The 25,008-nt window shown below is 44.2% G+C and overlaps 1 protein-coding gene across 2 annotated transcripts in view; it reads left to right on the plus strand.

Annotated features, from left to right (window-relative positions):
* DZANK1 (double zinc ribbon and ankyrin repeat domains 1) overlaps nt 1-25,008 on the plus strand; it is a 1,110,268-nt gene that overhangs the window by 671,418 nt on the left and 413,842 nt on the right. For both annotated transcript variants that reach the window (XM_069607537.1, XM_069607538.1), the window contains exons 12-13: nt 609-773; nt 16,573-16,780. In XM_069607537.1, the coding sequence (XP_069463638.1) occupies nt 609-773; nt 16,573-16,780 (373 nt within the window). The remainder of the gene's footprint in view (nt 1-608; nt 774-16,572; nt 16,781-25,008) is intronic.

Genomic DNA, 25,008 nt, shown 5'->3' on the forward strand with positions numbered 1-25,008 from the left:
GCCCTCGTTTTTTTCCCACTGATGCACCCTCCGCTGGAAGACGCTGCGTCCTATCGATGCCAGTAATAGTAAAAAGTTAGCAATTAAAATAAATATTTATGGATGATATTTGGATCCCACTAGGGGCATTGTCACTTTATATATAAATTGGCTGTTCTCTTGATCCGTGTTAATATGTTTAGCTGCTTGGTAAAACAGATTTTTTTCTAACAAAAGGAAAGAATACGTCCTAGCAAGCCTTCCTGACACCCGCTGTAACGGTTTCTTGTTTACATCAGCAAGCCTCTCTGATATATAAAACACATTTACCCTCTTCATCTAATGTGTTTCTATTTACTCCTCCAGCATAGTTTAAATATGTGAATTATATTTGTACTAGTGTAAGAGCCGCGTACACGGGCCAAAGTGCAGGTTTTCATTAACACAGTAGGGTCACTATATATCCTAAAGCAACAGCTCACTCTAGCGGTGGCAACAGGCAAAAATATGGAAATTGTCATTGTCTCTACTGCACATGACTGAATCGGACATACATACATCTGGCCTTTTATTGTTCTACTGATTGTAAAGTAACTAACAGTTTCTTAAATAATTGTCATTCTTTCTAGCCAGGTCCTTCCATCAGCTACCTCACTTGTTCCAAATGTGGGGCCAGCAACCATCCATATGCCCACTTCTGTGCTTCGTGTGGTGTCTATCTTGAACCTCCAGAAAGATCTGAATCTCACAACAGCGTGCGCCTAAACACAGGAGACAGCCTGCTACAATCCGAGGTAAATGATCATGATCTGTGTAAGCACAAAACTGCCTGGCCATGATACTCAGCTATGCGTGAATGCACTCCACAGTAGGAGAGAATGGGAGGGGTTTAAGATGCTGAAAGGAACAATCCAAGGGTGCAAGTTAGGGAACAAACTACTTTAAAAAAAAAAAAGAGTGGTCAATCCCATCCATTTTCTTAAACAAACATGTTTCTTTACAGGTGGCACATTTGCCAAACTTGCAGTATTCAGCCTTGCATGCCTAACATTTGATTGAAGGGAAACGTGAGAAGAGTGGAGAATTACTTCATGGTAGATCTCATTTTAAGGGTGTTGTCCCTTCACTGGCCATAGTTAGTAGGAACACTTGTAAAGAACAGTTACTTACCATAAACTACAATCAGAATTGCAATTTGAAGAAATCAGGCTGCCACCACACGTCATATTGCTTCCAAAGTGTTTCTCAGATAATCAAAGGAGCTATTATTACTATCAAGGTGTTCCTCAACCACTCTATGGTGCTGCTAGGATGTTCAATGTGCCAACCTGCTAAGTGTGAGGCTGCAATACATAAAGTACATCTCAAATCTGATTTAAGCTCATATTCCTAAATTATCAGTTTCAACAGTGTAGGGGACTTTGCCCGTTGCAGAGCCAAATGAAAATTACCACAATTAATCGTATTTTGTTAATGTCAGGCCGTGTTCAACTGCACCATCCTGCTGGACTGCCCCTTTTGGGGTGGGACCAAACCTGATTTGCATATGGTTTTTCCCCTTCTGTAATGGCTTGGCAGGCGAAGAATGATGGTCTGGAAGGTTGCCCAGAACAACGCCAGTGGTTAAGATTCAGTCTAAACCTTCCAGCCATCACCTCTTTGTTTTTGCTTGGTCACCCCGAGTGGGACCGGTATACCCAGACGTGGGTCCCGTGCCTACTGGGCCTAGAGACCCAAGCTACTCCTCACTGATGAGGCCCAACACAGCTGAAACATGTTTGGGGATGCTTGTGGTCTCGTGCAGAAGGGATGTGACCTAGCAGTTTGGGCTGGACTGCCCCTTTTGGGGTGGGACCAAGCCTGATTTGCATATCGTATTTCCCCTTCTGTAATGGCTTGGCAGGCGAAGAACGATGGTCTGGAAGGTTGCCCAGAGCAAAGCCAGTGGTTAATATTCAGTCTAAACCTTCCAGCCATCACCTCTTTGTTTTTGCTCTGGCCCTGGTTAGGGACATTGGCATGGTAGTGGCTACACCTCCCCCGAAAACTGTCTTCGCTCTTTCAGCAAGGCATGCCACTTTTCCCCTGTTAAGCACTTTGCCCCAGTTGGTGTAATGCCACACAAAGGTACTTTTTTGAGGAGGGAAGATCTACAATAGTCTATGCTGCGAAACGTAGACATTTTCAATTATTTTAAAATGTTCCACATTCACTTACAACATGTTTTAACACCTTATTCCATCTTTAAATATAGTAAAGGACAAATACTTTGACCTCCATATCGTATCCATTTGAAAATATAAAATGTCTACATGTTCCTCATTTCATTAACATGAATATATCTTTCTGTGGCATCTACCATCCACTTTCGATTTGTTGTTCCTACTATGGCGGCGAAGGGCAGTAAAAAGACTTGCCCCACCTCCACATAAGTGCCGGGGGTTCTTCCCCTATATCGCCTCGCCTTATACTTTTCTAGCATCGTGACACTGGTCTGGCGGAGGGTGGACAGTAGGATGGAGCTGTCTCTCTGATTGGACTGCAGAGCTGCATCTGAACATGAGTGGGGCCTTACCAGTCTTGACTGTGCTGTATCACCCCCATCAAATAAGAAAGATAGCACCCAAATGAAATGATTGCTTGGCAATGCTCTGGCTCACTGGATCATATATCACTTTAAGTGCCTCCCTGAGACAGGGCAGAACTACTAAAGGATGCAATGAAAGAGCTAGACCAAAAGCCTCAATGCCTATCATGGGAGGGCGGACCCGCAGCCAGCAGCATATATTTTGTGGGACCTGCCCCCCAGAATCGATAGCAACATAACAGGCGATCTTGAGGCAGGGTGCATGTTGTCACCCCGAGAAACATCTAAAAAATGTATTGCTAATGCTGCATTTTAAGACATTGGTATTAGCGATGGTTGTGATGTTAAGCTTGAGACGCGATCCAAACAACGGCCACTGCTGTATGAAGCAGAATATATTGTTACCTATGCTCAGTATAAACAATTAGTTTGTATCAATGCGTCTTTCGGTAGAGTGGTGGCACATGCCAACGAGTAAAAATAATGGCAGCAGAAAAAACCTCACAGAATGATTTCCACCCATTGCAACTAATCTGCCCAAGTGCAACGTGTCTGTTGTCCATTGGGTACTATTCCATTCAGTAATAATAGCACATTTTATAACGGACTTCAAAGCACGTGGAATCTGTCGGAAATGATTATCTTGAGAAGAATGGAACCTAAATAAGCAAATAAGAACTCCGAAAGTTGAAGGCGTGAATTAATCATAACCACTGACATTGTTCTGGGCAACCCTCCAGACCATTGCATGCTTATTGCCTACCATGCTGTTACAGAAGGAAAAATGCAGTATGCAAATTAGCCTTGGTTTCACCCCAAAGGGGCTGTCCAGCCCAAACTGCTAGGTCACATTCCATCAGCACGAGACCATAAGCAACCCCAGAGATTGTTCACCCTCATTGGGTGTCATCTGTGAGCCGCAGCATGTGTCTCAAGGGATGGCTGGCTAGGAGCCCTCATCTAAGCACGCTCATATTACTTTGGATGCCATTGGCATAAATGAAGGTCGATGTCTGAAAGGTGTTGAATGAATTATAACCAGTGCTATTACTTTAGGCAGCCCTCCAGACAATCGTTTTTCAGCTCCACCTCACTGATGACACCCAATAAGGCAGAGACGTGTCTTGATTTTCTTTGCTTAGAAGGGATGTGACCTAGCAGTTCGGACTGGAATGCCACTTTTGAGGAGGGACCGAGTCTGACTTGCATATGGTCTTTCCCCTTCTGTAATAGGATGGCCAGCTGAAAAAACAGTGCCCATGGGAGTTGCCCACAGTACCTCACAGATGTTTTTTCTTAAACCTTCCAGCCATCTCTCTTCACTGTTGTATAGGGAAATACTTCCATCAGAATTTCTGCAAGAAAATGGAGATTGGAATAGCCTGTACCACTGCTATGCATGTCTGAGTTGTGTCCAGGAACATTACTGCCACCACATTTCAATGATCAAGTTATTTAAGTATATCATATATGCATACGAATGTATAAACAAATAAATATGCACAATTGTTACTTGGTCACAGAATATAAGTTAGTTTCACCAAATGCACCTTAATGTTATTTATTTACTCTGTCACAACGTTCCTGATGCCTTTTTCTGTGCCACAGAAGGCATGCCCATCAGTTCCTAGAGCCCAGAATTGCCAGAATTGAAACACTTGTGTATAGGCGCGTTACAAATGCCATATCATATCATATATCATATCATTCAACTCCGTCTCTAGACCCAAATGCCTGTCAATAAGTAGGTCTCCCAGACCACGTGTTCCCTGTGCAACAGCAAACTGCCTTTTAGGTACAGTTCACAGAAGGTTTGACTTTCCACTAGTGCCAAAAGGTATCTGACTTTGAGTAACTAACATAACCCAAGGCACATAGCAAGATTTGCACATGGGGTCAGAGGTGCCGTCCAATTAGGATGCCAGAAACACAGTAACCACCCACATTCTCTTGGCCGTTCGTGTGCTTCTCCCCGTGTGTCCCCAATTATTTTGGTCTCTCCTCCCCAGCCTCCTCACACCCTCTTCCCTCGCCTCACACTCCAGGCCCCCACAGCTTTTCTTGCACTACCTCTTCCCACCCAACACCACTTAGCTAGTCCTCATTTCCAGGTCTGGTCCCATGTAATTTCGGCACCCCGCCATGGGAATTCATCCATACCCAGTGTTGGGTCTTTTGTATACACACATACTTTAGATGAATTCCCACCACTGGCCTGGAGCCCCCGGAAACCAATATACATTTAAATGCAATGAAATTCAGTTGCAGCCTGTAAGCAGGTTGTTTCTGCTTTAAGAGCTTATGCACAACCAGCCCATTGAGACAGACCCTGTATTACGAGCCCACATTCTACAGCTACAATTTTCTTACAGATAATGTTTCTGTTTGTTGTAGAAGGAAGTCCTAGGAGTGCGGTCCTGTTATTTGGCATATATTGCTGCTCCTCTTGATTTTAGTTTTTCTCAAGGCTTTCAGATCGTGCCGGGGCTTTGGCTTTTTTTTCTGGCAGCTTCTGTGGCTCTGTGCATTTAGGCCTAGCTTAGAAGGGAAAGGAATAATGTCCCTCTTCAAATTGTGCTCCAAGTGTTCAAGGAAGAACACTGGGCAGGAGAATCTCAATGATGATCATGCCAAGGACTGCCCTCAAGTACCATGGCTGATGGGGAGCAGACACAGCTGCCAGGATTAAAACAAAGTGACCGTTATCTCATTGTCATCAGGAAGAGGGGTCGACTTTGCTGAAGAAAGGGAAGCACCCATTGGTGATGTTGCCTTCGTTGGCAGTTGAGGCCTAAGCGTCTTTAATGAATGAGGTGCTGTTGATCGAGCCGTCGACGTTGGAGTTGCCACTGCTAAAGGAATGGCAGCACTGTCCATTGCTAGAATTGGTGCTCTTCCTGTTGAGATTTTGCTCAGTTATCTTCAGTAGGTCACTGCTGGTCCCAGTTGTCGATTGGCAGTTGTCGCACTGTCACGCCGTCCCGGTATCGGCACACCAGGCCAAGTTCCCGTCATTTCCAGCCCTACGCTCATCGCCATGAAAGTTCCATCATTGGTCTCTATTGTATTCACCCAAAGTCCAATGGAGGGGTTACCCTGGCCCATAGACGCACCTAGCCTCCTGGTAGGTGATAAGGACTTACCACCTGCAATCATGGAGAACATTTTGGAGACTTCATCAGTTCCGCTCTGGGCAGGAGCCTGTAGCCCACGATAAGACCCATGGGGGGCAGACACCAGTTTACTTCAAGGAGGAGTCAGAGTGAGGGGTCTTGGTCAGAGGAAGGAGAAATCCTGGGGAAGGAAGTCATGACTCCTAAAGAGACATCAAACTATGAACCTCCATCCACCTCCCTTCTAAATGACAAAATGGTCTTTCTGGGCTTGATGTCCCAGGTGGCAAGCCATCTAGGACTGGATGTGCAATGAGAAGAGGCAGAATAGGATGTTCTTTTGATGTTCAAACACAGCAGGGCCTGAAAGTCAGCCCTACTGGTTCCCTTAATGCCACAGGTCTGGCGGTTGGGCCAGCAGGTTTGAAGGCCCCAGCTTTGACTCCCGCAACTGCCAGTCAGTCGGATAAGAAGTACAAGCACCAAGATTGGCTTTTGTGTGCTGCAGCAATATTTAATCATGGCTTCCGCCATCAGACATGAGTTGCCTACCCCGGGGATGTAATACCTCAACAAACTAGGTGGAGCGGGGTCCTTGCCTTTGTCCAGAGAAGCAATGAGACTGTAGTTCTGGGCTCTGGACAACAGTGTCTCTCTGACGGCAGCTCATCTGGCCAGATGAGACAATATCACAGTGGATGCTTTGCGCAGACTGACTTGGGCCTCCCACAAGTGGGAGCTCTGACAGGTAGGTCTGGAGGAGATCTTCTCTTTTTGGGGAGCTCTTCAATTGGACCACTTCGCTTCAAGGGAATTTACTCATCAGGGAACTTTGGGGGACCCACTGACGATGGAGTGGACATTCAACCTCCTTTATGCGATCCTGCCGATCCTTGTCATTCCTCTGGTTCTCAGGAGATTGCGTGTTGTACGGAACCACGATGATCCTGATGGCTCCAGACTTTGCCCAGAGAATGTGGTATCTTGAGTTGCTGGACATGTCCATGTGCCCTCGCTGGCACCTTCCAAGTCGAGTGGACTTGCTCTCCCAATCGGAGGGGTGGGTCCTCCGTCCAAACCTCAGCAGCCTGAACCTTCATCATTGGCTACTGAGAGGCTGAGATTCAAGGAGTGGGACTTGTCAGAGGATGTCCTCGATGAGCTCCTTTCAGCTTGGAGGCCCGCTACAAAATCCATTTATGCCTGCAGGTGGTGTACATTTTCGACCTAGTGCGGGAGACTGGCCTGGTCCCTTTTATCCTGTCCTCTGTCCCCTTTGTAGGATTTTTTTCTATCATTGGCCCAGGCAGGCATGCAGATTGGCACTGTGAAGGGTTACCTTGCTACTATTTGTGTTTAAGAGGTCCCAGGAACAGGGCTCATTTTTTGCAATCCCCACTGTTATGCAGTTCTTGCAGGGGTTGTGTAACCAGTTTCCTCCCTGCCAGTTTGTGGTTCCGGCGTGGGATTTGAATTTAGTTGTAACATTTCTTATGGGTGCTCCATTTGAGCCCCTTCATTCATGTCGTATTAGATTGCTCACCCTTAAGGTGATTTTCCGGGTTGCCATCACTTCAGCGGGACAGGTGAGTGAGCTCCAGACATTGTCTGTTTTAACTTCCTATTCCTTTTTTTCAAAGAGAAGGTGGGTTTGAGTGTGAGGCTCTCCTTTCTGCCAGAGGTGGTCTCAAATTTCCATCTCTCTCAAAAGATCCATCTTCCTGTGTTTTTTTGTCCGTCTCACACTTCAAAGGCAGAGAAACGATTCCATTGGCTGAACCCAGTATGGGCCCTGAAGTTCTACACATCTTGTACTAGAGAGGCTAGGAAAGATGGCCAGCTGTTCGTTGGTTAGGCTGGTGCTTGTGCTGGCAGGGCTGTTGCCAAACAGACCATCTTGTAGTGTTAAGGAAGATGCATTTTCCCGGGTGCATTAGCCTGCTGAGCTAACCATATTACATATTAGGTCCTTAGATGGCTGCATTAACAGCTAAGACTAACAGCTTATTCGAAGTGTGTACTACATGCTGAAACAGACCTTTATAGATGGATTAGTAATACTTAGTAGCACCTACATACCAAGCATAATGAGCTACATGTAATGCTCACCTGATTCCCGCAGAGGCGCCGGTCTTGACTGGGTGAATGCCGTGTCTTCAAAGGTGATGTGTAACACACGGTTGGTTCCTCGGGCTGGACCTCTGTGAACTGTGTGTCTGACTCGGAGAGTAAGATGTCTGCAGATAGAAAATATGGGATTAATGAACTGGGGTTATTGGGTGCCTCTCTCCTCTTCCCTTTCTCTTCTCCTGTAGGACCCCAAAGGTTAACGATCTCACCTTAGGTAGGTGAACGCCGAGCTCTCCATCTGCCTCGGGGGCAGGGTGCCGTAACCAGTTTCTTCACTGGATAAGGGTGCAGGCCTCTTGACCTCAGAGGACTGCTGTCCGTCGTTTACTGCACGAACGGTAAATTCTGGGCACTTCAAATGTCTTAAAAGTCTTTAAGTGCGTAAGGCGTAGCTGCTGTGGAGCGGTGCCGAGGAGCACGTGAGTATGGCTTTTGACTTATGTAAAGTTCTTTTGTAATGATACCTCTTGTTTTGCAGGGTTCCGGAGATGGCGGATGGCGGGCTGAAGAGAGTTGAGGATCGAACCCGCGTGAGGAATAGAAGCGCTTGGAAGCACGTAAGTGAGCGCTTGTTGCCTGCTTCACGATGCGCACTAACTGTCTCTTTTACCTTGCAGGTACAAGTTCGGAGCTTTAGAGAAGCTGAAGGGTGCTGGGATACCCGCTGATTTCGGCGTGGGAAGGAGTGATGGCACGTGAGTAGTAAAGTTGCCCAATGTCTCTAAACGCACCTTCTTTTGCCTTTCAGATGCGGGATGCAGCGTTGAAGGCCTCCGGAGCGTGCGAAGAGGCGGTAAGCTTTTGTCTTTCAGATGCCGGAATGCAGCGCGAAGACCTCCGGAGCGTGCGAAGAGTCGGTAAGCCTTTGTCTTTCAGATGCAAGTATGCAGCGCGAGGCGTTGGTGACAGCCGCTGGACCAGGTAAGAGATGCGCTGCCACTGAAGACCGTAGTGCTAACCTGTTCTTTCTTTGTCTTTATAGGTGCTGCTGAAGACTGGATTCCAGGATGGTAAGCCTTTGTATCCTTAGGCACAGGATCAGAAGACACGGTGAGCGTTCTGCTGCAGAGAATGCAGAATAACGCAAAGCAAGATTCATCCATCGGGTGTGGTTTAAATAGCCTCCTGTAGTGCTTAGGTGTCTCCTTCCACGGCCTCGCCTAAGTAAGAAAAGAGTTCCTGCTTTCCAGAAGAGTTCCAGTGTTCTGAACCTAGGGAGTGGCTCCTGCCCCACCCAACAGGAAAAGTAGTCCCAAACAGAAGAGGATCAGGGGCTCAACTGGCAGGTAAGTAAGCAGCATGGTCTGCTGCAGGTAAGTCCACCCAAGCATTAGGAGCCCGGCGCTTCCAGCGCTGGGACTGGGCATATTTATGAGCCTGGTGCCACTGGCGCCAGGACAGGGTCCAAGAGGTCCCAATTGGGACTGGCCGGCACCCGGAACCGGGGTTATGGGTCTGCTTCCAAGGGAGTTGGGTAAGTCCTGACCCTTTGGAAGCAGAGATCATGACACTACATTGAACGTGCAGGCATCAAAGGGGTGGAAGCTTACATTCATAGCTTGCAAAGACAGGGCAGAGGCCCAAGCTTAGTAGCTGATAGAGGCCTGTATTTAAAGCATTATAGCGTCTAAGATGGCCAGTCTTGTAGACACTAGCTAGCAGAGTGCAGGCCCGGTAAAGCTTGCTCACTAGGGGTTAATTGCAATGCATACTGTTTCAAGCTTCCCCTGGAATATTTTTTCTTTGCAGCCGTGCCACTGCCAGCTTCCCTAAACGGGGTCCTCTTTCGCATGAGAAATTGCTGCCTCAACCCGGCCATTGCTGATAAGAGACATTCCTGAATTTGCAGATGGGCTCTGAGGGGGAGGAAGGAGCGCCTTCGAGAGTTAGCGAGCTGTTGTTTTTTCCATCAGTAAACATGTTTTGCACTGAGAAAGTTCTAGCATATTGTGTCACGCCGACTGACAGCACAAAGGTACAAGAATGCATGCACTCATGACCCTGGGGGATTCTTCCATGGATTTGCATCAAGCAAGTGCCCAGAGCTTGATGTGCCCCTGCAGCTCCTTGTGCTGGCATCTAAAGGGCTGGCTGAAGAATGATTATGGGCAGCAGTTTGTTTAAGATGACCAGGGTTCCCCAGCGTTGGATACAAGCAACGTGAGGCTGTGTTCTAAGTATTTGTGATTTCTCTAACTTGCCTTTTATTATTATTCCCAATTGCTGCTAAAATTAATGTCTTTTTATATTTTGCCTTTCTGTCAAATAAATTCTTAGTTTATGCTGAAAGTATCATCTCTCCAGTTGTGAGTTCATGGCTGTTGCGCAGAGTCGAACCTGTTAGTGGGAGGTGGGAGGTGTGCTATAGTGTGTGGGCCGGTCCCAAAATGGTTCTTGCACCCCCTTTCACTACACATGTCTGTGTGTATCATTCTGGGTCTCAGAGCTCATTCTAGCAGGGGGAATGGCTGCCACCTCTGCTCTGCAGACGGGAGTCTCAGTCCTGGGCATTTGCCAGGCGGCAACGCGAGCATCTTTGCCCACGTTTGCCAAGCATTATTGCTTGGATTCCCTTTCGGGATAAGGATGCCTGTTTTGGTAGGGCAGTCCTCCAGAACTTTCTGGTTTAGGTGGGTGTCTTGCTTTGGGAGTCTATTATAGATGAGGAATTCATGGAGGAATGAATCCATTAGAAGAACACATTACTTACTTCTCAGTAATGTTATTTCAGATGCATGTTCCTTCCACTGCTTCCTTATAGCCCTCCCTACCTGTCGCTCTTGCGTTAAGCTAGTACACCATTGGTTTTACAGTCCCTCTGTTTTAGACTGCTAAGGAAAAAGGAATGAACTCAGGTCATGGTGCGTGGCGCCTCTATATATACTGGCCCAACATCATATACGGTACAGGGCATGTGGAGGCATCCGAAGGAGCTGACGTAGAACCTCTCTGCATCCCCTGGTGACGGAACAGATTCATGAGAACAGCTGCGCTGAGATAGGGATATCATAGATGAGGAGTCTGTGAGAGGAACATCCATCAGAAAGGACATTACAGAGAGGTAAGTAATTTGTTGATCACTGGCAGTCCTGCAATGCCAGTCATGTTAGGGGGGGGGGCATTCTTTGGCATCCCTGTGGTAGGTCAATTTGGTTTAGGGGGGTGAGTGCCCCTTCCACTTAGCCTCTGGTGGTCTAGAGGCTGGGGCTGCTGGGAAGCTGGTCTGTGCAGTGCGTAATTAAAGTTCGGCTGGCGATTTCATAAGCCTGAGGACAATAGCTATACAGTCCTGCAGCAGATATCAACGGTACACAGGGCATGCCTATGCCAATAAGCCAGAGTGAGGGAGACTCCTGCTACCGTGGTAATGGCCTTCAGTCCAGACAGAAGGAAAGCCAAGCGGTTCATCACAGCTGGTGAGTCGAGGGGAGAACCGATAAGAACCGGGCAGTGTTGAATGAAAGTCGCCATGTGGCATATTTAAAGAAGTTCAAAGAACTGTAAAAGTGTTAAGGGAAGACCAGCTGCAGAGGGAACCGGCACCACATGGGTGCTGACTCGAAAAACCCTGGTCGATCCCATGTTGATTATAACTACAGATACCAGAAGGCCGTAGGAGAGCCGCCAAGACAGGTCAAAGTGCTCATAGAGGAGATCTAGCGTAATCCCTGTACAATCGAAAGTCTTTGACAAACTGTTGAGAAAGCAAGGGAAGTGAATCCTGCATCGAGTGAAGTGAAGCCCAAAGACAATTGAGCAAGAATTGTGAAATGGCAACAGTGAACCCGCAGAGGGCTGCCAGTAAAAAGGGACAAAGTCTAAAAGTACCAAGAAACAGTGTGTTGACAAAAGTGAACCCAGCGGAGGGACGTCCATGGAGAACTGTTTAAAACGACATTAAGGTTTGTGTATACAAGAAAGGCCATAGTGAAGCCGGTGGAGGGACGCTGAGAATTGAGAGGGGTCTGCACCCAGAAGAGGGGGACCCAGGGGTGAAGAACCATCATCCCAAATCCAAGTTGAAAAGAACTTTCATTTGTTTATTTTTTTTCCGACCCTCAAAGGCAGGAGACTTAAAGTTGAAAAGCGGCTTGGCTGTCGAGGCTCCTGAGAAGTTAAAACCGGAGGCCCTGATAGTGCTAAGGACATTTTGTGGATTTGCAACTGCAGAGGGAAATCCAGGGTTGACAAGTATCACCCTAAGTTACAGAAGGAAACAAACTATGATTTGGTAAAGGAACTGTTATTTGATTTGTGGAATATGATTTGTGAAGGATCAGCGCCCGGAAGAGGGGGACCCAGGGGTAATTCCATCACCCAAAGTATATGTGGAAAGGAGCTTTGTGTTTGTTTGTCGAAAACATCAGGCCCTCGAAAGCACAAGACTTATGGTAAAGAAGACTTGGCCATCGAAGAACCTGATAGCTGAAGCGGAACTATCGTCTCGTGCTGTGAAAGCTCGAAAGTGTACTGTGCTCCAAGATCCTACCTTACCCCGTGCTCAAAATGTGGTGAAGGTAGACCCAGGCTACCGCATTCTGACATATTATTTGTGAACACTTTTCTTGAAAACTATCCCACACCCTTTTTCTATTAGTTGTAAGGATTGGAAATAGGTTTTTCTTAGTATAGGTCCTTTTATTTGACACAATGGCACTAGGACTGCCTTATTTTTCATTTGATGATCGACGTTTGCTCCCATCTTAGATTTAGGTTTAGGTTAGGCGTTTTTCAACCCTGCATTTATAGCTCAATAAACACACTTATGTCTGTCTTTATTGTTCACACCATGAGTTCCTTACAGTGCCCATTGAAGGCCTATTATTTTGGAGAGAGAGCAAACAAAGGCTTAGACTGGCCAGGCCTTCCTGCCTGTAGCTACAGCCTTGTTGCAGGAGGAATGAGAAGGCAAGTGCTGTACCAATTGGAATAAAGGCAGCAGTTTTAAAAGTCCCTGAATTGCAAATTAAATAGCCATTTTGATGCACTCTAGAAGCCCATGACCACTCTTAACCAAAGTTCGTGACCAGCTTGTTAGAGGAAGATGATGTATCCTTTTTGAAGGCAAGGAAAGATGTCCTACTCTGCTCTCTCTGGAAGCTCTCAATATTTGATGTTGTATTCTCAGGGGGAACTCTGGCAATCGAGTGGCTTGACAGATCCAGTCTACCAGTCATACCACAAAAAATTACTGGTTTGAAAGGTTTTATTGTAATTTTAGCCAGGATGTGGGCTGAGCAAATGCCTAAAAGTGCTAGGCTCTAGTAGGGTTCCAACTAGAACTAAAAGAAGTTTGCTAGAATAAAATGAATGAGACAAATAGGGGAAAAGGGAGCTTCTGCGCACCTTCACTCTAAGCCAGGGCGTGTCTAACTTGACAAGTCCTATTCTCTTGCCAAACTAAAATCCAAATCTCATTTAAAGTCCTTCCCTATCTGTTCCAGGATAGTAGAAGTACTCTGGTTTCCTTATCTTCGTTCTCTTCAATTGTCTTTTGGTACAGTTCCTAAGAGTGGTTTGGCGGAGGTCACTGGGATGTAGTGTCCGATTACGGTCAGCTTCCTTAAACTGGATACTGAGGTATAGTTTGTCTCACGCCTTCCCTTCTTCACTTCCCTAGGGTTTCTAGCAGAGATTCTCTACTTGCTCTCCAGTGCCACACACTGAATGGGTTCACTCAATCTCTCTTTCTTTGTCAGAGGTGATGGTGGAGCGCCTCCCCAGGCTCTCTGGTTCTCAGACCCTGGGCTCTTCTGTAGCCCTTTTACCTTTGATCTTTTAATGCTCTCCAGCGTCAATGGCATTCTCATCTGTATTGCAGTCTTTGGGCATACCTGCACCCGTTCCACAGCCTACTTCTGTGTTGCTGTTCTGGTAAATGTTTTCACCTGCGTTCATGTCTGTTTATCCATCTGCCTGCTTCAGCTTTTTATAAATGTTCAGGAGGGCTAAGTCCTTTCCCAGTTGGTGATTTCAGTTTAGGATCCCTTCCCAATCGGCCTATTACCCTAATGAGCCTATTTGGTTCACCTGGTGAACAGGAGAATGCATTATTGGGACATATTGGAAGCATACTTAAGTTCCACTCCCGAGCGCAGGGACAGCAGGACAAGAATGTGCTGCTCCAGGAAGGCTTCCCAGATTTTCCCCAGGTAAGTGCGGTGTCTTGGCTGGAGGTGCGAGTACTGTCTGATGAGCGCATGGTTGGCGCAATCCCATGGAACTTTGGGTCACTCAGTGAGGGACACTGACTGGGTGAGGGGGTGTTCTGGGACCCGTTGTCCCCTGGCTCTAGACGTTTTCCTGGCTGTGCTGTGAAGTTGCATGGGTTCGCTGAGGTGGTGGGTAGAATGGGCTAGATGAGGACTACGTAGAGGGTGTAAAAAGGTCCTGGTTTATACACCTCATGGACAAGATTCTACTCAAGAAGTGGGATTCCAGCCAAAGGTTGCACTGACAACTAGGGTATGGAATTGGAGCTGAGTTCCTTGGGGTGAACAAAAGGAAGGTCGGTGACCCATTCCATGGAGGTTTCGTGGATAAGCGGCTTCGGGAAGCCCCTCTACTTCCACCCTCTGAAGGTTATTTCAGGTAGCGGGCGGATTGCCTGAGCCCCCTGGAGCTTGGCTGCCCCACAATATACGACATGAAGGTCATCAGACTTGCCACAGAACCCCTTGCCTCATAAAACTAAAAGGCTGGCATAGCTTCCAATTAAATTCCTGTCTCTGATAAGAAGATGCTAATGTCTCTGAAGAAGTTATTGCCTGACAAAGCCAAGAGGCACTGAAATCTCTGAAGGAACACTTGCCGGACAAAGCTGAGAGGCTGCTGAAGTGCTTGACTGAGTAAAGAGTAATAAACCGTACAGGACTAGCCCTTTTATTCCATACCCATTAAGGGATATAGGGAGATCAACAAAAATTGTGTTATGTTCCCAAGGGTTAGTTTTGTGTTGCTCACTTCAAATCACAAACTTTTTTTATTGCTAAAACAGCACTTTTCCAATGTGGCCTAGGTAGGCTTTCTCCTCCATGACCTTTTTAGAATAATGCTGCTGTTTAGCAGTCAGAGTGTACTGTTCAGATACTCCATATTTTAGCCCACAGAACACACTGCCTGACTGACTCACTGCAGAGTTTTGAGAGTTTAATCTTTGGTGGAGTCAGTCTATGCATATTGTGTGGACTAATATAAGGAATATCTGAAACCTATGAAAGATGCATTGTGTTTTGAAACGTCAGGAAGAATATGCACCCATATTCTTTACTAATTAAGAGGATCTCGCTGTAGAATCTGATAAAACCTGAGTGATATAATCTTGAAGGAATGTATGGAGATTTGGATTTTGCCTGGGATATAAGAGCCAACTGTGAAATATTCATTGCAGTTCACTTCAATTCCAATTGTAATCACCCTGATGAGAGGATTTTTAAAATTACTATTACTGGAACACATATGCTTATGTCTGTGCCGTAAACAGAAAGGACTGCAGTTGTTGTGAAGATGGTGTTAAATGCATTAAACTGTTGAGAAAACCTGACATATATCTACAAATCCATAACCACCATTGCCTATAGGATCTGTATTATATCTAGATCACTTTTCTGGATTTATTGTGGATGATGGTCATTGTAATTGTGTCTACAATCTGGTTTTTGGATTTGGTAACATAGAGTATAACATTGTTTTTTAGTTAAATATCTAGATCAACATTACTTGGCTTCATCAAACTGATTACAATGGTCTTCATTGGTCAATTACTCTTGTGTTTATTTAATTAGCACAAATAGAGTTAAACAATTTGACTCATAACAATTACATTTTAAATGAGTCCCTGTTCCACTCTTTGTTAATGACTATGAGGCAGCTGACATTGCTCAAGAAATGTGTGCCTCTCAAATCCAGGAGGTTTTTGCAGTCTCCAAGGTACTGTTTACCTAGCAAATCAAAAGCCGGGGTAAGTCTCTGAAAGAAAACCAGCCTGGTGAAGTCTTTAAAGAAAGCATGCTTCAAAAAGCTGAGAGTCTGGTAGAGAGTCTATGAAAAATGTAATCCATGAGGTTGCAGACAACCTCACAGACTTAGTTGTATAAGGACCCTGTGAGGTTGACAGGAGCTACTAGAGAGCAGCTGAGAATCCAATTAAGAGGCTAGAAGTAGAGTGTGGTGCGCCTTTGTTGTGTGTACCGCTCAGAGGGTCCCATAAGGAGTTTGAGAAACCAAGACAGGACAAGACCCTAAAGTTTAGAAGACACTAGATGTCTTATTTTAGTTAAAGTTAACATTTTACATAGCACAATTTTGTTTTATAAAAGAAAGCAAAGTGAGTTTTTCTAGTTTACATTTGTCTCATTAACAAGGATTTGCTACATGGCTTGTCACTGGTTTGGCAATCTTCCAGTTGTCTTATCTAGAATGCTATTTTCTCCATTGTTGTATTTTAGGAGATTGAAAGACAGCAAATATTCATGACAATTGAAATGTAACTATATATTTGTATGGAAAGAAAGACTTGTAAGCTTAGTATTTCTTTTTTCGATGCTCTTCCATACCAGGCCAAATGTTGTTTTATGTACAGACATGATCAAGCTGAAAGGCTGTGCTTTGTTCTTGTTTAGTTGGTTCTGTATTGTCCATTTTCTTGTTTAGCACTAGCAAGATAGTTCTTCGATACTGAAAAATGTAAACTAACAACTGTTTTTTATTTTCAGCATACTATCTGTTTAAAACACTTTAATCAATTGTGGGCCTTCTTTTCAGGATGCTGCCTGGAAACCTGTTGTTGTCTCTTTGCCAAAGTCAAGGTTCAGTTTAGAGAGAACTGACAAAGGTACCCAGACTATTGGCCTATTCTACCCATCAGGCAAGCTATTGGAGAAAAAAGAGATGGAGCTGGTTTCTCACAAGGAAATGAATGAGAAAATGAGCGATCGAAAGCCCCTTCTCACAGCCATTAGTCCTGGTAGAGGTAAGAACAGATTTCTCCTCTGAAATTGATTTTCATTTCTCTTGCATGCAGATATAATTGTTGAAATCAGCTTCTGTAAGTTGGTTTCCGCAAAACCATGTTATCTGTTATCCCATCACACTTCATGCTGGGTTCACTGTTTTCAGAAAAGCTGATTGCCCCTCTTGGCTGAGAAAATAGGCTGGAAGGTTTATATGCGCACTTTTGCAAAGAATTTGGGAGTGATCTCTAAATTCGTCACCTCTGCTTCTCTCTCAACCCATTGGGCTATGCTCTCAAGGGATACATTTTTGTTGTAACTTCAAATTAAAAAAAATCTTTATTAATCAAACAGCACTTTACCAATGTGGCCCAGGTAGGCTTCCTGCTTCATGGTCTTTTTAGAATGAGACTATCTGATCATTCAGATTCTTTTTTTCTTGCACTCTCTTTTTTTTACCACTTTAATGGTCATTGACCGCTTTTTTATAGTCTGCGGGTTCTTCATATTACATTTCAGATTGTCCAAAACATATTTCCACTGTTTAATCCACCCTTTTCAGAGGTTCTTAATAGGCTATTTTTAACAAAGTCAAATTTACAATGACTACATTTGTTTGTTTTTATTTTATTTTTGGTAAACGTGTATGGCACAAGCAGCAGCAAAATGTCAAGGCGCCCACATGTGGCCAAATCAAGAATGGGTCAAGTATAGGGCTAGAAAAAAGACAATCTCAAAGAGCAAGGTTTTTCTGAGAGGTTGTTATATAGAATATCTTGGAAGTTTCCGGAGTAATGTTTTCCAGAGAAATGCTCCTTGCACTGCATCTCCTGCTGCCAATAGGGATTGGTTGAGAAGCAAGGGAGTATTTTAACAGTTGAGCCTCAAGCAGACTGAAAGCCTTTATTCTGCATGTCCCTTTATTTCACTACTATTCCCTTGATCATGCATGTTTTACCACGAGAGGGGAATATTTTTAGAGCTTGCAGCATATTTTGCCTATTCCTTAATCCTTATTCAGTCTTGCTGCTATGTTTCGCTCTAACATTGGTTTCTTGAGTAGTGGTGGTTCTGCAGTAGTCCAACTGGACTACTGCAAAGTTGACAATGCAGTGTCTAATGTTTCTGAAAGATTTCATTATCAAATTGCTGAATAAAATAACTGAGCATGGGTGAATAGATCATAAATTAAGCATTTGTCTCTGACATGCGGCAAACCTGCAAGTTCTAGTCCAGGCAGGACGGACTCAGCCCTTCGTCCTTCCAAGATTATTGAATTAAGTTGATCTTGACTATGAGGCCTTTCACTTTGAGGATGGAATGGTGTTTGGTTTAAAGATTTTAATGTTTTTGCAGAAAGTCTAAATCTGGCAACCCACCTCCCAACCTCTATAAATACCCCTCTCCAGTCATCTACTTCTCCATTTGCTTTCTATTGTAATCAATCTGTGATTCGTCCACAGCACCCATTGTTTACTTCAATATTATCCCTACACTATTATTTACAGCGCTCTGCTGCGTCACAAAGCTAGCTCACGCCTCAAAACATAATCCAAAATGAAACAAACAAAAATAAAAATAATTAGTTAATGAAAGATGTTGAGGGCCCTATTGGTCGGCATTTAGGCTCCAAGGTTTCAGGCACAACTGAAATCTATTTCTGAATATTGCTCTGAACGAGAGAGATACTTTAGTTGTGTGATGATGTCATTGGTAGCTGACCGAATACTCCAACTCACAGAGGTGGTTCAAGGGTTTTTATTACTTGCTTCAGCAGGGCACTAGGGCAGTTTCACTATCATCTATAATTGGCATTTTCCACCTTAGCCCAGAAGTCCGTAAACCTGGGTTAGTATCTACCAAATATTGACCTCTACTGTCTAATCACTAGGTCAGCTGTTCGGTAAAACCTAAAAGGTAATAACCTTAATTATCTAGACTCCCTCAGTGACTTTCTATACTAGCTCTACACTACCAAGGGGTTAGTATCTACCATAGCATCTGGGTATGGGGATGTTCCCTTCAGACACTTAACCTGATTTAGTCTCCTTCCTTTCATGCCCTGATGTGCCGGTCTCTGGCTCTCTATCTCTCTATATCCTATTCCCAACTGCACCCACTTTCACCTCTTTTAATCCCTTTCTTCCTCCTCTCTCCCTCCAATGTTTCTCACTCCTCCTACTACTGCCCCCACCCTTCAATGTAACTACTCCCTCCTCGCTACCACTCCCTCCTCTGCACTACTGTCCCCTCCTGCACTACTGTCCCCTCCTGCACTACTGCCCCTTTCTCTGCATTACTGCCCCCTTCTCTGCATTACAGCTACTACTGCTCCCTCCTTGGCACTGCTGCTCCCTCCTCAGAACTACTGCCCCCTTCTCTGCACTACTGCCACTGCTGCTCCCTCCTCGGCACTGCTGCTCCACCCTCGGCACTGATGCTCCGTCCTCGGCACTGCTGCTCCGTCCTCGGCACTGCTGCTCCCTCCTCTAAACTACTGCTCCCTCCTCTGCATTATTACAAGCTCCTCCACACTGCTGCTACAACTCCACCACACCTCCTTAGTCACCCTCATAACACAGTACCCTTGCACTTACCAACCAATACCTTACCTGTTTTATATTTCGCCTCCATGCTCTTGTACACCTTCCTTCCTCCAGCAGGTCTCCTGGTCTTCCACCTCCTCCTGACCTCTTCCGAACAACCCAGTTTCCTTGGATTTCTTTTATCCCTTGCCTGTCCTCTCTTTGGTTGTCTGGCCTTGTCTTCCCTGCCCTGGAGATGTCGCATGCAGAGAAACCTTCAAATAGTGGGTTAAGCCACACCTTTTTTCTCAGTGTGGGCTGCTATGATTTAGCAATGTTGGCCCGCGTTGCACAGTCCAAGATCATGCTAAAGGGCCCTTTTGTGGCTTTCCCCAAGCTAAGAACAGTCCTCTTTGCTGGTTGTCCGTTGTCATCTAGAGTGTCCGCAGCGATTTTATTATTGCTTGCACTGTGCTGTACATCAGGTCACCACCTCTATCGGTTCTGTTTCTCTTGGGCGGTCTGAAGCTTGAACACCGACTGTGTGGAGCACTGGTGGGTTGTGCTGCTTCTTCCTCTGGCTGCAGTGGTGACCTTAGGACTGAAAAAAAATATAAAACCTAGCGAGCATTTGAAGCAAGAGCCCATAATAGATTGCCACTTGTGGAGGAGAAAGGAAGTGGGGCCCTCTCAACTGCCACCACCTTCCTCTGCAGTCAGAGTGGCTTTAGCTTCCTCCCTGCAGGCCTTCTGCCCCAGCCAAAGATTCCTATCTCTTCGTCACAGGGTCAGGTTAATGCCACTGTCACAGTAAGTTGATCAGTACCATCTGGCTGGACATAGGCGGCATACATATTGAAATCTACTTCTGCTTTTCTTAAATACATCCCAAAAGAGGCAGTGATGGTTTCTTAAAATGATGACGAGAGATAATTGAAAGAAGTTTGCAATTCCGATTTATGAACATTGCTGGGTGATCCAGAACTCTGTTCTCTATCTTTGTTTGCTACAGTTTTTCCTTCCCAGTCTCTACATTAAGTGTACTTGGTAACTTTAACCTCAGATTCCAATGTGTAACTTTTCTCCAATGAATACTGGATCTTGTCCTTCAAGTTGCAGCATGCATTTCCATCACTTTGTCAATGGCTCTAGAAAATCTGCTTTCCAGTTTAAGGGAGGGTGCACGTTTTTTTACAGTTCCTTTCTTGTAGGCTCTAAGAACACTGACTTCAAGATGTATCAAGCATTGCTGTCACTCAATGCATGGCCGTTCAATGTGTGTTTTTTCAATAGGTCTCCGAGTTATCTCTACAAGTTCCAGTATGCAATATTTTTCACTTGGGGACTCATTTCTCAATTGCTCACAAAAATATTCCTTCAAATTTCAGCAAGCAGCACTTTTCTATTAATGTACTGTCTCTCGAGTTTCAATGTCAGACCTTGTGCCTCAGCCTCTTCGGTCTAGAACTCCTGGAAGTCTCCTAATTCTCTCCCTTTGTAGGAACCTTTTAATGCTCTTTGGCTATAAGAACCTTCCTTCAGAGCTATGGCTGTTTCCCCGCTTCTCCCCCTCTGTACTTAGCAGATTGTCTTTGACCATCTATGCCTCTCTCTGTCAGCACTTCACTGGTTCGATCACTGCTAGGGCAGATTCCATTTTTTGGCTCCTGGTACCCTAACTTTCTGGGTCCTCTTAAACTTTCCCTTGATGCCTTGATTTTTTGGGTTTTCCTTTGTTGCCCGATGGACATCAACTGAAGCCCTGGTGACACAACACCCATTTCATAGTATATGTCCCTTATGTCCCTTATTTGCTCATATAGCGACCAGTGCAGTGGGGGGGGGGGTTGTTATCACCCCATTGTTGCTCCAGGGTGCTGTCAGTGTGCACTGGAGGCTAGTGGCAGCTTTGATTTTATTTTTGGATACACCAGTCCTGTGTTAGGATTATTTTATTTTATTTGTTTGTTTCGTCAGGGTGCTGTACAAAACGAGGAAGCAAATGAGTGGGCACCACAGGAGTATAGACCTGTTTAGTGTCCTTAAAGGTCTCTAATGTGATGAGTCTTTTTAAAGAAATATGGTTCAATGTACAGGAGCCGGCTGAAAAAGGTTTGGAGACACCGAAGCCCAAAAACAGTAGAAGCAAAAGATTAGGTACAATACCCATTCATACAGCCGCTCTCTGAAATCCCAATCTGGGTTTTATGTTAGTTGAAATTTTTCTAAATGCAGTTAGTGTGACCATTACAGCTGATTCAAGAAAAAATTCAAACTTGTTGTAGTTTTCAATCTTGGTTTTATCCTTCAAACCAAAGTTTTTTGTAAAAAAGTAACGAATAGTCACTAATATTGTCCTTAGTGAGGAGGAATTTGCCACAAGTCACTCTATCTGTAGACTTCTATTGTGCCAATGCATTTCGGAATAAAACAATTTCTTGATCAGGGCAAGTCTAATCCATTTAAACATAATATATGCAATCGTGCCAGCCATAACATAGATAGTGTCCATATATAATCAATCCCATATCCAACAAAGCATGTGTATGTAAACATGAACATGAACAGTCATTATTCAAATGGTTAAATAAAATGACATAACGTAACATGTGAAAGAATGCACATACCCGGTGGTATCGTATGCAGAATCAGAAGACAGGAAATGACGGAAAAATAAAGAAAATACAGAAAACAAATCAGTACCACGGTTAGAAATGGTGTCAAGTAACCAATTAAGAAGGGAAAATGGTCCATTACCTTGTGTAGGTAAATATTGGCGTTTTCTAAGCTTCAAAGAACAGACAGCAGCACCAGGCTCGATGAGCAGTGTCTGCAACCAGCCTATGGGCTTGAAAATCATGAAAACAAATAATTATGGGACATTCGTAATGCAAACACTAATTCTGCCGTGGCACATCATTGGATGGCCAATGGACATAACGTGTCACAGATAAGATTTGTGATTTTGGAAGTGCTAACCAAGAATAGTCCTCGTGAGGATTTATGCCAGCGTTTGAACTGCAGAGAAACATACTGGATTGACAAACTTGGCAGTTTGGTACCTAATGGACTAAATGAGGAGATTAACTTTCACTGTTTCCTCTAAATGTTTTCTCTGATTGTATGTCGCAATCTTTTGTTTTCTCTTAGTGTATGTCACAATCTTCTGTTTGGATCAGATGGTACCTAGGTGCATATGGCACCACTACACACATGACCTGAATGTTGATGGTCATTTGGAATGGATATAACTTCTCACATAGACATGTAAATGATTCTCATATAGTGACCTACAGGCTGCGCATCCTGAAGTCACTTCCAGGACCCAAGGTGCCGTCTTCCTGGACGACACCACTAGCAGCATTAAGGGACACGCAAATATTGCATAATATAGCCACGAGTTTTGGTTTTAAGGGGTGGTTGATTGTATAATTGCATTTAGGCACACATAAATACTGTGCTAAATTTTCTCCCAACCTGTGTTCAACGAACAACAATTACTGTTAACATTTTATTTTATTTTCTTTCCCTTTGATTATCCCCATTTATTTTGATATCCCGATCGGTTTACCGGCATGGTAGTTTTTGGTATTTTTTCTATTTCAATGAATTACGCATTTTTCTTTGTTTTTTATTTTTTGTGATTACTTTTTCTATAATATGCCCCGGATGTCCCATAATTATTTGTTTTCATGATTTTCAAGCCCATTGGCTAGCTTGCAGACACGGATCGCGGCTCGCGCTCTCTAGCGAGGCGCCGCAATCACGTGTCACATAAAATGAGGTTGCTCCGCAACGCGCCGATGCAACAAGGACAGTCTACTTTCGGCAGACACGAGAGAACAGCTCCGCACCGTTTCCTTTAAGCGGTAAGGCAGTTTCCACGCTTGCCACTACTGGATGCGTTACTATATTTTTGAAAGGCTCCTTATGCACACCTTCTTGTTTGCAGCCACTGCTCATCGAGCCTGGTGCTGCTGTCTGTTCTTTGAAGCTTAGAAAACGCCACTATTTACCTACACAAGGTAATGGACCATTTTCCCTTCTTAATTGGTTACTTGACACCATTTCTAACCGTGGTACTGATTTGTTTTCTGTATTTTCTTTATTTTTCCGTCATTTCCGGTCTTCTGATTCTGCATACGTTACCACCGGGTATGTGCATTCTTTCACATGTTACGTTATGTCATTTTATTTAACCATTTGAATGATGACTGTTCATGTTTACATACACATGCTTTGTTGGATATGGGATTGATTATATATGGACACTATCTATGTTATGGCTGGCACGATTGCATATATTATGTTTAAATGGATTAGACTTGCCCTGATGAAGGAATTGTTTTATTCCGAAATGCATTGGCACATATAAGTCTACAGATTGTGACTTGTGGCAAATTCCTCCTCTCTAAGGACAATATTAGTGACTATTCGTTACTTTTTTACAAAAAACTTTGGTTTGAAGGATAAAACCAAGATTGAAAACTACAACAAGTTTGAATTTTTTCTTGAATCAGCTGTAATGGTCACACTAACTGCATTTAGAAAAATTTCAACTAACATAAAACCCAGATTGGGATTTCAGAGAGCGCCTGTATGAATGGGTATTTTACCTAATCTTTTGCTTCTGCTGTACAAAATGACACACATAATGATTTGGCAGAAAACAACATAAAAGAAATAGACCATATCCAGGGTATCGCGTTTTAACATTTTTGCAAAGTAATTTCTATGAAGAAATTACTTTGAAAAAACCCATTAAATAATAGAGGCTAAGGGAATAAAAGGGGTGGGGTTGTGCCAGGGGTAATAGTATAGGAAAAGGGGGTGCTTGGGGTGGATCCCCCCAAAATAAAAAATACAAATTTGTGAGTTTTTTCAAAGTAATTTCTTGGTAGGAAATTACTTCAGAAAAATGTGCATCGGCAAAGGGACATCGAACCATATCAAGAATCAAATATTCCAAAGATTAAGACATTACAAAACATTCTTTCGTAGTCATGTTTCAAATGTTAACTAGGCTGGGCATTCCAAACAATCACAGCCGGCAACATAAAAGATCTTTTCATGCTGAGTGTGGGGAGAGGAGTAACGATTGGGAACCTTCAAAGAAAGAGTAGCTTGATGAGAAAACCTCTCCAAGCCCCAGAGATAACCAATTCATCAGTAAGACGATGGGATATGGGAGTGAACTTCTTTCTAAGTTAAAGAAGCCTATCCTGGTCTCTAGTGGTAACCAGTGAAGTTGTTTCAAAATAGGGGTAATACGATTGCATTTCTTGGCTTCCAACACTAACTTGGTGGCAGCATGCATAACAGCCCTCTGGAGAGTGAGGGTGGCTTGAGAAAGGCCACCCAAATCAGAGTTCCCAATATCAATCAGAGAGAGAACTAAAGGTTTAACCAAAATTTAAGAAAGAGACATAACCAAAATTTAAGAAAGAGAAATAGATGAATACAAACCTTACACATTAAGTTCCGCGGACAGGCTTCTTTTGATTGGGCTAGATTTCTGAAGAACCCTGCTGGTGGTCAGGCTTTCTCAGTGGCTGTCATCTGGCTTTCAGGAAGACGCTTAAAACCTTCCTGTTCCCACCTCTTGATGAGTTGTCCTTTTTATTTCCTTTCTCTTGTTTCTTTCTTCTTGTTCTACCTAAATTTGTTCAGCGCCAGGATACCCTTAGGTCACAGTTTGCACTTTACAAGTGTACATAACATAA

Source organism: Ambystoma mexicanum, chromosome 4q (assembly GCF_040938575.1).
Source record: "Ambystoma mexicanum isolate Mex_15411 chromosome 4q, UKY_AmexF1_1, whole genome shotgun sequence".
In the NCBI taxonomy this organism is placed as follows: Eukaryota; Metazoa; Chordata; class Amphibia; order Caudata; family Ambystomatidae; genus Ambystoma; species Ambystoma mexicanum.